The sequence below is a fragment of the Hipposideros armiger genome, unplaced genomic scaffold (assembly GCF_001890085.2).
Source record: "Hipposideros armiger isolate ML-2016 unplaced genomic scaffold, ASM189008v1 scaffold_23, whole genome shotgun sequence".
NCBI lineage: Eukaryota > Metazoa > Chordata > Mammalia > Chiroptera > Hipposideridae > Hipposideros > Hipposideros armiger.
The window spans coordinates 4,922,268-4,935,119 of record NW_017731373.1 but is presented as its reverse complement, the minus strand read 5'-3'; the positions used below and the strand labels follow the sequence as shown (position 1 = coordinate 4,935,119).

At 41.5% G+C, this 12,852-nt stretch overlaps 1 protein-coding gene across 1 annotated transcript in view; it reads right to left on the bottom strand.

The window, feature by feature from the left end:
• Positions 1-3,777, bottom strand: part of LOC109379198 (aldehyde oxidase 2-like) — a 110,991-nt gene extending 107,214 nt beyond the window's left edge. The window contains exons 1-3 of the mRNA XM_019635608.1: positions 3,223-3,777; positions 2,114-2,222; positions 621-747 (exon numbers count right to left, since the gene is read on the bottom strand). Of these exons, the coding sequence (XP_019491153.1) occupies positions 621-747; positions 2,114-2,222; positions 3,223-3,371 (385 nt within the window). The 5' untranslated portion in view covers positions 3,372-3,777. The remainder of the gene's footprint in view (positions 1-620; positions 748-2,113; positions 2,223-3,222) is intronic.
• Between the last annotated feature and the right edge of the window lie 9,075 nt (positions 3,778-12,852).

The following is a 12,852-nucleotide window of genomic DNA, read 5'->3' as shown; positions in this document are numbered from 1 at the left end:
CAATATGTAATTATATATTGTGAAATATTTATTTCTAATTACAAATAAATGACATTTTGTCTTGAAGCATGGAGATGGATAGAGGCGTGGTGTCTTGGTTCCTAAGACCATCGAAAATATGTGTTTTCTGATGGTCTTAGGCGACCCCTGTGAAAGGGTCGTTTGACCCCCAAAGGGGTCGTGACCCACAGGTTGAGAACCGCTGCTCTAGACCTTCAGAGGGAGCATGACCCAGCTGACACCTTGATTTCAGACCTCTAGCCTCCAAAACTGTGAAAGAATAAATTCCTGTTGTTTTAACCCACCCAGTTTGTGAGACTTTGTTACAATAGTCCTAATGAAGGCAGCCAAATAAATCACGGGATAGAGAAGTGGGGTGTCAAGATGGGGGTGTAGTCCACGTGCACTGTGTTAGTTCTGTACAGGTTGCTCCAGCAAGTGCAGCAGGGTACAGCTTGACATTCTGTCTCCTGGGTGAACTGTAGCTACTTTAGAAACAACTGAGGGTGGGGGTCTCTGAGTGGGGCTGGGATGATGATGTGGTTGGGGTGGGGCAGCCTGAGGCGCACTTCCCACCTGGTCTGGGGGGAGGGGTGTTTTTTTTTCCGTGTCAGACCTACCTCCCAGGGCTTCCATGAGCTGATCCTCTGAGGGCTGCGGGTGGTTCCTGAGCAGCGCGTAGATGGACATCACCATCCCAGGGGTGCAGAACCCACACTGGGTGCCGTGGCTCTTGGCGATCCTTTCCTGGAAGGACACATATATGGTCACAGGCCCTGCCTCTTGTGGCCACCTCTCACCAGGGTTTTCATCCTGCATCTCTCTTGTCAGGATGGAACCCACTCTCTGAGCAGTGCACTTCTCTTCATCAGAGATGGCCAGTGTCCCCTTTCCTACCCTGCTCCTGGAAGAGGTGGCTCAGAAGCCCTTTTCTATCATTATAATCACCTCTTAAGCTCAAATGCCCTGCTCCTTCTAATTAGGAATTAATAGCATACAGTCTCCATTCCCAGAGTGAGAATTCTCCGGAAATCAGTAATTATAAGGAAAGTCCTGTGTTTCAAAAACAATTTTCTTGAACATCTCCACATCTTTCCTATCTTAGTTCTGACCGTAGGGCCACCTCTTTGATTAACTTGGAGACGGTGTACTATTGGCCTCATGTTACTCCTTTAAATTCTTTTGTGTTGGCTCAAAAGGAGCTCTACTTTCAAAAGTCCAAGATTTTGGTCTGTGTTCGAGGTTCTTGCTATTTAAAATGTGGTCCGTGGGCCAGTAGTGTCCGTTCCCCTAGGAGTGTATAGGAAATGCAGGACCTCAGACCTCTGTTCCAAACCTGACTCAGAATCTGCATTTTACATTAGCTCCCAGCTGATTCTTAGGCACAATGAAGTTTGGAAGCCCTGCTCTAGATTTTACAATATAATATAATTCTAGGAGTTGGGTTTATTGACCTTGGTGTGAACATCCTCTCTGACCTTCTCGGAGACTCTAGTGAACTCTGTTGGATCCTTTGCGTTGGCTGACCTTCCTGGAATTGATCCTCATGTGATTAAACCCAGGCTTTTCCTGCCTGGAAGGGCTTGCAATGTTGGTGGATCTGGACCTATGGTTCTCCAAATCCCTGCGACAAGGACAGAGGGGTCGATGTGTTCCTGTCAACGCATTGTCACAGTACTCCTAAAACCAGTCTCTGTGTTCCAGCTTCAAGTCAAGCTTTGGAGAAATGATTGTCCTCATGTTCTGGTGCAGTCCCCCTCAATTCTGATTTTACACTGAAGACCTCCTTGCCACAGGGAATAATCCTGAATTTTGTCTTGCTAGTCTCAGAGACATGTATCTATTCTGTACTATAGTCCAATAGGCATTAATCGATATTTTGATAATCCTATTTATCATTCAAGTAGAAAAAGAAAAAAAATGATCATCTAATAAAGTGTGGATGGATTTCCAGCTTTCTTTTAAATCACTTAAAAGATATTAATCTTGGTCAATATGCAGCCAAAACTTTTACTTACCTGACCACAACCTAGAAGCTTCACGTAGCACAGTAAACTCAACACTGGTTAAAAAGATCAAGTTAAGAAGTGATAATATTAGCATGTACTCTTACCTGCACGGGGTGGAGCTTGGTTTTGATGCTTCCAACACCTTCCACAGTGGTGACAGCAGCTCCATATAGAGAGCAGATGGGCACCAGGCATGCGGTGATGGAGAAGTGTCTTTGCATGAACAGCACAAGGAAAATCAAAGAGAATAACAGTCCTGACTCATGGGGAACTTGGGAACAAAGAAGGGCAGCAGAACCCCCCCCACCCCAGGCTATCATTTAGCCTGGGAAATGGGGAACTGGAAGGGTAACAGGGAGAAATAATTTAGAGTCCTCTCTGCTGACTCTGTGCTATCTGTAGGAATTTGTGATTCTCAGAGGAAACATAGGCATTCTGAGATTCAGAAAAACATTCCAAGCCCAGAACAGACTCACCTGGGTCTGGATTCAATGGAATGGACTTGTGTCACCAGGAATAGGGTTGGACCTCAACGGCTATTCATTAGGACATTGACCCATAACAGGTAAAAGGCACACCTATGTCGTTAACCCATATTCATGAAATTTTTTTGTTTTTTGCTTGTTAATTTTAAACTCTCTGTATAAAGTTGCCTAACAAGTGTTGGATGGCTTGTATTCTGAGGCCATTTCTTGATTTCTTGGGCCAGTGAATTTGGGAGCAGCCTAAGTCCTGGAGTCTGGCCCTTAATTTAAGAATAGAAGCATGGCCCAGATCCCAGCTCTGCAGGATTAGCCCAACCCAGCAGTCGAAAGGGCATTAGTGCTAAGAGCCAGAAAAAGTGAGTTCAAGTCCTTGTTCTACGGCGTTGGATGACCTTGAACAAGTCACTACATATTTTTGAGCCTGTTTCCTCATCTGTAAAATGAATGTTGGCCTACAATGGGGTTTCTGAACCTGGGATGCATAGATGGGCCTTGGAGGATCCATGATCTACCTTGAAACTGTATGCAAAATGTAATTAATTTCTGTATTTTTTGAATAGAGGGCTCATCACTTTTATCAGTTTTTCAGAGGGGGTCTGAGATCCAGAGATAGTGAGATTCAGGAGACTGGGAGGTCCTTAAAGGTCTTCTTCAGCTGTGAGATGAGAATACAACCCTGGCAAAGAAACAAAGCTCTCCTCGGGCCTCTGGGCTTCTGGGCAGGATACCTTATCTTCTTGGACATGGGGTCATGCTTAGACACCATCACAGTGCAGGCACCACAGCCTCCTCTTCCGCAGGCATACTTGGTTCCTGTGAGGCGTACTGGAAGGGTGTGGTCAAGGAAAAGATGCCAAGGCGGACATGTTGCCTCCATTATAGCTGCCTCTTTAGGATGTCACCAGTGAGGGAAGTCTTCTTAGGGGGCGAGGTGCAGATCTGAGAAGTCATTTGCCTGCCTCTAGCTCTCAGTAAAAGCCATTCCATATCTTATCAGCTGTGACACTAATTGTATTAAACTCTCCCTGCCTGTTTTCTCACTTGCAAAGGTGGAAAGTAATAATTACTTTATCTTCACAGGCTTATCATAAATATTTTGTAGGATAATGGGTGTAAAAGCTCTTTGAAAAATCCTATTTTGTTATAGGTGTTCTTCTGGGTTCCAATCATGTAATTGGAAGAGAAGAACTTATTTTTAGCAGTTCAATGTATTGCTAGGTTTGCCCAGTAATTTGCATTGCATTTGAATGCAAGTGAGTGGCCTTTGCAGAAAATTCCCACCCTTATTTTCATATCTCACCTTGAGTGTTCCTCTACTTCCGCTTGATCCAGGTTTAATCACAAATCTAGGCTCAGCCTCTGCTCCCTCTCTTTAGTCACCCTTCTCCTTAATTGTGGTCCATTTCTACAAAATTTAGGGGATTTGATATATTTAATTAGACTGGCTAAGAAGATTTTGAAATCACTGACTTTTTTTTTAAGTCATAGAGCTTATTCATTTAAGTTATAACCTCAAATGCTTATCAGAGCGGTTATGGAAATAAGTGGAGTGGGCTGGGTATAACTGGAAGCTCATGCCCTACTTTGCACAGCGGATGAGGAACAGTCCCTACTCAGCTCTGAGCAAGTCTGCAGCCACGCAGGAATGACTATCTTCCCACTTTTTATGAGAAGCTGAATGAAAATCTCAATTTTTAAAAATATGAGATTTCCGGGCTGGCCGAGTGGCTCAGTTGGTTAAGAGCTTGCTCAAGAATGCGAGCTCTGAGCAACAGGGTCACCGGTTCGATTCTCACATGGGACAGTGAGCTGTGCCGGAGCTGAGCTGCTGCTGAGCTGCCAACAGGTGTCAGGATGGCTCAGCTGGTGAGAGGACGTGCTCCTAACAACAAGGTTGCCTGTTCAAGATAGTGGGCTATGCCCGCCCACAACTAAAAGACTAAACTCGTCACCTTGAGCAGAGCTGTCACCGGGGTGGCTCAGGGGATAGAGCACACGCTCCTAACAACAATGCTGCTGGTTTGGCTCCCACATGAGATGGTGGCTACGCCCACCGGCAACTAATTGGACACAGCACCTTGAGCTAAGCAGCGTGACTGGACTTGAAGCTGAGCTTGCTGTGCCCTCCATAACTAAGATTGAAGGACAACAACTTGGCTGTTTCCCTTCCCCAATTCCCCAACATTGTTCCCTTCCCCCAATTCCCAACCTTGTTCCCCTCCCCCAATTCCCCAATAAAATCTTAAAAAAAAAAAGAGATTTCCTCAAACTCATAGATACAGAGAACATTTTGATGGTTGTCAGATGGGAGGGGGTTTGTGGTGATGGGTGATAAAAGGGGACGGGATTAAGCAGTACAAATTGGCAGTTAGGAAATAGTCACGAGGATGTAAACTATAGCATAGGGAATATAGTCAATAATATTTTAATAACTATGTATGGTGTCAGATGGGTACTAGATTTATTGGGGTGATCACTTCACAAGTAATATAAATGTCTAATCACTATGTTGTATACCTGAAACAAATATAATATTGTATGTTAACTGTAATTGAAAAGTAAAAAATAGAACTGTTAAAATTTTTTTTAAAATATGAAATTTCCTAATTTTTAAACATTGACAATTAAAAACCATGTGGGCTTTTAACCAAAACTTGTCCAGGGACCGATCCCTCAATTTTTAATTTCTGCCTTTTTTAAATCTTTTTGAGAAATCTATTAGATTTGCCAATTAAAATGCTTGCTATTATAAAGATCTATATTTCAAAATATAAAATGGTGGGGGAAAATCTACTGTAAGAAAACAGATGTCGGGGGGCTGGCTGTGTGGCGCAGTGGTTAAGAGCTGGCTTGGGACGCCAGAGGGCCACGGTTTGGATCCCACATATGAGGGCCAGTGACACTGCCCTCTACAGCTAAGATGCTGAACAACAGCTCAACCTGGAGNATTTCACAGGCAAGAATCCTGCAGGTGACTACAAGGTCTTGAACGATATCATCTGGATACCTCATACTCTGTGCAAAGGTTTTGATAGGAAAGTTTCATGGTGGGTTGTATATCACATCAGAAAAATGATGATGAGTTGGAAACTGGCCAGACAAGACAAATGTATGAGGAGGTTCCAAAGTATTTGGCAAATGGAAGTTTAGTGCAGGGATTGGTTCACTGATGTTTACAAGAACACTAGGAACTCACCCTCACTTGTTTTAGACACTGTACTCAGCTCAGAAATCCTTGCAGGATAGAGGAGAATTGGGTGAAAATGCCCTTGAGATTTCATTGCAGGCCCTGAAAAGTAAATATATATTTTAGAGAGTGTTAGGAAAGAGAAAATGCCTTTTTTTGGCATTGAAAGTTTTTCATAAAAATGTTCAGATACTAATTTTAAAAACTGACAGTAATTGTGTATAGATATGAAAGCAGTGGTCAAATACTCAGCCAAGGGAATTTATCATGCATGCTATCCCAGTATATGTATTTATTTATACACTCATTACGTGCATATAAAAATAGGAATAAAATGGATGAGAGGTTCTTAGAAAATTCTTGCATGTGGGCACCAGGAGACATATATTAGAATATATGTAATAGCCCAAACTTGGAAAGCACTCCATGTCCTTCTACAACAGACTGAATGAACAAACGGGGCCATAGTCCACCATGGAATTCAGCATAGTTACATGCAACAATGTGGGTGCATCTCAGCTTAAGAATGTTGAGTGAACAAAAAAAAAAAGTCTGCAGGAGATTAATGCCATGTCAGTCTATTTATGTGACGTTCAAAACTACGCAAAACTAGATGATGTATTGCTTAGGGATTCAGATATATGTGGTAAAACAGTAAAAACAAGGAAGAGACTGACCAGCACCATGTTCAGGCTAATGAGTGCCTCTGCGAGGAAGGGAAGGATAAGGGATGTGGTTTGGGAGGGGCCGCTGGGCCTTCAAAGTTCTTGGTAAAGTTCTTGTTCTTAAACTGGGCATGGATGATAACTGGGTGTGCATTGTTAATGTACCCATACATATTGTATAAAATTCTATTATAGCTACTCGCTATTTAACAAAAANACCCCAATGACTTCTTTCTTTACCCAAAGATAAAGAAAATATTGAAAGGAAGACATTTTGATGACATTCAGGACATCAAGGGTAATACGACGACAGCTCTGATGACCATTCCAGAAAAAGAGTTCCAAAATTGCTTTGAAGGGTGGACTAGTGCTGACATTGGTGTATAGCTTCCAAAGGGGAGTATTTTGAAGGTGACTGTAGTGATATTCAGCAGTGAGGTATGTAGCACTTTTTCTAGGATGAGTTTATGAACTTAATTGTCAGACCTCATATGTTTCCATTTATCTGCATCTTCTTTAATTTTTTTCTTCAAGTGTCTTATAGTTTTTTGAGTACAGGTCTTTTCCCTCCTTGGTTAAATTTATTCCTAGGTATTTTACTTATTTTTTGATGCATTTATAAATGGAATTGTTTTTAAAATTTCTCTTTCTGACAGTTCATTATTGATGTATAAATATGCAACTGATTTCTGAATATTAATTTTGATTTTTGTTATTTTTAAAAAGACTTTTATTGGGGAATTGGGGAATGGGAACAGTGCTGGGGAATTGGGGGAAGAGGAACAGACAAGTTGCTGTGGTTTTGTTCTTCAGTCTAGTTGTGGAGGATGTTGCTTCACTGGCCCAAGTTAGCACCATTATTGCACTCTTCCTGGGCGAGGCAGATCAGTCGCCAGCTTCTGGATGGCTGCTCACGGCGGCTGCTGGCCACACACGGTAGCCCATGGCAACCCACTGCAGCTTCACTGCAGCCTATGCCATCGCCGGCGACTCACGGCAGCCCAGCTCCAGGTTGAGCTGCTGTTCAGCATCTTAGCTGTGGAGGGCAGTGTCACTGGCCCTCATATGTGGGATCCGAACCAGGGCCCTCTGGAGTTCCAAGCCAGTTCTTAACCAATGTGCCACTCGGCTGGCCCCTGAATATTAATTTTGTATCCTGCTACTTTGCTAAATTTATTTATCAGTTCTAATAGTTTTTTGGTGGAACCTTTAGGGTTTTCTATATAGTATCATGTCATCTGCAAATAATGACAGTTTTACTTCTTTCTTTTTAATTTGAATGCCTTTTATTTCTTTTTCTTATCTGATTGCTGTTGCTAGGACTTTCCACACTATACTGAATAAAGGTGGTGAAAGTAGACATCTTTGTCATGTCCAGATCTTAAAGAAAACCCTTTTAGCTTTTCACCATTGTTAGCTGTGGGTTTGACATATATGGCCTTTATTATATTGAGCTATGTTCCCTCTATTCCCTCTTTGCTGAGAGCTTTTATCATAAATGGATGCTGGATTTTGTCAAATGTTTTTTCTGCATTTATTAATATGATCATATGATTTTTATCTTTCATTTTGTTTATGTGGTATATCATGTTAATTTATTTTCAAATATTGAACCAAACTTACATCCCAGGAATAAATCCCACTTGATCATGGTGTATGATCTTTTTAATGTGTTGCTGGATTCAATTTACAAATTTTTTGTTGAGGATTTTTGCATCTATGTTCATCAGGGATATTGGCCTATAATTTTTTTTTTTTGTAATGCCTTTGTCTGGTTTTGGAATGAGGGCAATGGTGGCCTCGTAAAATGAGCTTGGGAGCATTCTCTCTCTGTAATTTTTTGGAATAGCTTGAGGAGGATAGGTTTTAATTCTTCTTTGAATGTTTGGTAAAATTCACCCACGAAGCCATCTGGTCCAGGGCTTTTGTTTGCTGGGAGTTTTTTGATTACTGGTTCGATTTTGTTAGTAGTAATGGATTGGTTCAGATTTTCTCTTTCTTCTTGATCCAGTCTTAGAAGATTGTATGTTTCTAAAAATTTATCTGTTTCTTCCAGATTGTCCAATTTGTTGGCATATAATTGCTTGTAATATTTTCTCATAATCCTTTGCATTTCTCTGTTGTCAGTCACTTCTCTTCTTTCATTTTTTATTTTATTTATTTGAGCCTTCTCTCTTTTTTCTTGATGAACCTGGTTAAAGGTTTATCAATTTTGTTTATCATTTTCAAAGAACCAGCTTTTGGTTTCATTAATTTTTTTGGATTTTTTTTAGACTCTACTTCATTTATTTCTGCTCTGATCTTTATTATTTCCTTCCTTCTATTGACTTTAGCCTTTGTTTCCTGTTCTTTTTCTGGCTTTTTTAAGTGTAAGGTTAGATTGTTTCTTTGAGATTTTCTATTGTTTCTTGATGTAGGACTGTATTGCTATGACTTTCCCTCTTAGGACTGTTTTTGCTGTGTCCCTTAGATTCTGGGTCATTCTGTTTTTATTTTCATTTGTCTCAAGGTATCTTTTGATTTCTTCCTTGATCTCATTTTTGACCCATTCATTATTTAGTAGCATGTTTTTTAGCTTCCATGTGTTTGTGTGTTTTCAGTTTTTTTCTTGTAATTGACTTCTAGTTTCATACTGCTGTAGTCAGAGAAGACACTTGATATTCTTTCAATCTTCTTAAATTTATTGAGACTTGTTTTGTGGCCTAACATGTGGTCTATCCTGGAAAATGTTTCATGTGCACTTGAAAGGAATATATATTCTGTTGCTTTGGGGTGAAATGCTCTAAAAATATCAATTAAATCTATCTGGTCTAGTGTGTCATTTAAAGCTGCTGCTTCTGTGTTGATTTTCTGTCTGGTACATCTGTCTATTGGTGTCAATTGGGTGTTAAAGTCCCCTACTATGAGTGAATTACTGTTGATCTCTCTCTTTGTGTTGGTCAATATTTGCTTTATATATTTAGGTGCTCCTATGTTGAGTGCATAAATATTTACAAGGGTATATCCTCTTGTTGGATTGATCCCTGTATCATTATGTAATGTCCCTCTTTGTCTCTTATTATATCTTTTGTTTTAAAGTCTTTTTTGTTGATATAAGTATAGTAAGTCCCCGACTTATGAACAAGTTCCCTTCTGGGAGAATGTTCGTAAGTCGGACTTGTTCATAAGTCCAACAAAGTGAGTCTTATACAACTTTGACACAAATATACAATGTGAAGCATAAAAAAACTAAACACACACACAAAAATACTGTAAATAGGGCCGGCCGAGTGGCGCGATGGTTAAGAACTNGAGAGAGAGAGAGAGAGAGAGAGAGAGAGAGAGAGAGAGAGAGAGGAAGAGAGGGAGAGAGTTTCTATTATGGTACTTCTGAGACACCTCTAGTAAGAACTACTCTTGATAACATCAGGGATCTTAAGGGTTGGTGGCAAAAAGGGGAGGTGAGGAGAGTTGCTAGTTGCTGTCATCCTGGAGAGGCCCTAGAGTATACCAATCCCCTCACTGACAGAGTGGCTGAGGGTGAGTCTTGTAGCCCCAGCTCGGTACCCCAGGTGGAACACTAGAATTCCTCCCCCGCTCACTTTGAAAAGGGGGGGGATTTAGCTCTGAAAGCCATTGGGGTACCTTCTTTGGTGCTTTTTTCCCATTTGTTTATTTGAGGGTATTTCCTTTGTCTTTGACTTGGGGCATCCTGCAAACATCTCCAGTCATTCTCTTGCATCAGAGGAAAGAAAGATACAGTGGGCTACTCATGTTCGGTTCTTCCTTTCTCCCTTGAAGAAAAATCTGAACTTGTGTAGATCTCAAAAAATAAAAAAGTACAGGAAGATGCTTCCAAGTTGAGATATTAAAATTGCTTTCTGGATCTCTAGGGGGCTCCTAAAAAGGAAGACCTCTCCTTTGCCTGCCCTTACTCTCCCATCCAGGTCCTTTAAAAACATTTATTAAGAATGTGGTTGGACAATATTTTTATTATCTAGCTGACTCCTACCCCCCCCCACACCTGTATTTTCTCCAGCCCTTGACTTATTCCCTCTTCTGGATGTAACCACTTCATTCTAGACTCATGACTCAGAATGGACATGAAATAGAAAATAGAGGAAGGCACTTTCCAAGTCTACAGCAATGGAACAAGGGAGTAAGGGCTCAGCTCGTAAGCGGTAGTTTTGGAAGAATGCATGGTGGCTGCTGGTTGTGGAGACTGGATACAGGAGAGAGAGAGTTAGAAGGGAAGTGATGGGAACTTAGAGGCTCTGTGTTCTATCTCCTTTCTTGAGTCAAGCCCTAAGGTGGGCAGTGAGGTGGCCATGACCAAATCCCAATTAGGTTTGTGGGATTGGAGGGCTGAAGGGCTCTGAAGGAAAGGTAGTGAGACCCCAGAGAAGCCACCTGTCTTGGGAGCTATAGAATGGTTCCCTTGAGTGACACATAGGGACTCAGGAGCTGAGGGGAGCTGGGAGAGAGCACGGAGGATTAACTAGTGGCCTGTGCGGACTGTTGGTGAGGACTGGAGGGGAAGGTGCCAGGGAAAAGTGGCAATGGAAGAGCCCCTTCTCTTTGTCATATAAATTCCTCCTGGAATGTTGCTGTAACCCAGGGAAAGAAGGGACTCAAAATTGACTGCAATTACATTTCAACCAATTCTGTGTAATGGAGACACAACAGAAACATTAAGTTGATAAATAGAAAAATAAAGAAAGCTCTGTTTCTTATCCTCCTGAGTCTGAGGATCAAAATATGTTACCAGATAAAGTGCTCCTGGTATATCAGCCTCAGTGCTAAGTGATTTATAAGCATTTAAGGGATTCCTAATCAGTGAAAGAAGTCTCTCTCTTTTAACCTTGACAATCACTTTAGGAAGTGGATTTTAAGGATGGGTACTCTGAGGCTCAGGGAGAAGTAACTTGCACAAGTTTATACAGTAAATACCAGAACTGGATTGGAACAAAGACTGTCTGGCACCAAGGCACATGCCATTAACCTCAATACTTTACCACCTCCCCATATTCCCAGAGGGAGAGCCCTGGCTGAGTGAGGAACAGGCCAAATTAGTATGGGTTCCTAGTCCCTGGGTTCTTGTCCCTGACTGCAGGGGTTTCAACCCAATGGGCCACAAGCCCTCCTCTCAAGCTAGTAGTTTCCTGCTGTCTCTGCAAATCATGGTAGCAACACCCAACACTTACCTTCCTCCCGTTCACAAAGAAAACCAATTCATCTGATCTCGATGGGCAAGGCATTGCTCTTGTAAATAGGTTTCACCTTACAACTTGAGGTGTGAATGTACTTTGGCACCAGCCACAGAATTGAGCTCAAAGGATTTAGGTCCAAGCACTGAAATCTTTCCTTGTGTGGAAGCTGGCAGCTTGGAGTCCCAGACAACAGGGCAGGAGGTGAAGATTCTTTGGTTTCCTGGCCTTTTAAGTATAGGGTTCCGATGTGGCCCAGCCTCTTACCTGATACCTCACTCTGCCTCCCACCAATCCTGGCTTCAAAGCGTGCTCCATGCATGACCCACACCTCTTCTTGTTGTCTCTGAAGTTGGAGGGTCTCAGTGTGAAAACTCTCTAAGCTTAAACCCACTCTGCACACTGCCTCTGCCCCAGGACGTTTGACGTATCCTAGTTGTTTATATTTTCTTTTGTTTTCCTTGCCTGAGGAGATTAGAAAAACATATCACTAAGGGCAATATCAGAGAGTTTACCGCTTACGTTTTCTTCTAGGAGTTTTATGGTCTGGAGTCTTACCTTTAGGTTTTTAATCCATTTTGAATTTATTTTTATAGACAGTGTAAGAAGGTGGTCCAGTTTCATTTATTGGCATGTATCTATCAGTTTTCCTAACATGGATTTATTCCTGGGCTCTCTATTCTGTTCCATTGATCTATGTGTCTGTTTTTATGCCAGTACCATGCTGTTTTGATTACTCTAGCCTTTAGTATAGTTTGATATCAGGTAGCATGATACCTCCAATTTTGTTCTTCTTTCTCAAGATTGCTGTGGCTGTTCGGGGTCTTTTGTTCTAGTTCTGTGAAAAATGCCATTGGTATTTTGATAGAGATTGCATTGAGTCTATAGATTCCTTTGGGTAGTATGGACATTTTAACAATGTTAAATCTTCCTATCGACAAATATGGTATACGGGGCCTGACAATTAAGTTTACGAATTTGTTACAACGATGTTGCTAACATTTTTTGATATCAGAGGGATTATTCATTATGAATTTGTACCAACTAGATAAACAGTTAGCCAAGTTTACTAAAAGGCTGCATGAAAAAGTTAGATGACTTGAACTTTTCGCCAACAATTCATGGCTCCTGCATCACAATGATGCACCAGCTCACACGGCACTGTCTGTGAGGGAGTTTTTAGCCAGTAAACAAATAACTGTATTGGAACACCCTCCCTACTCACCTGATCTGGACCCCAATGACTTCTTTCTTTACCCAAAGATAAAGAAAATATTGAAAGGAAGACATTTTGATGACATTCAGGACATCAAGGGTAAT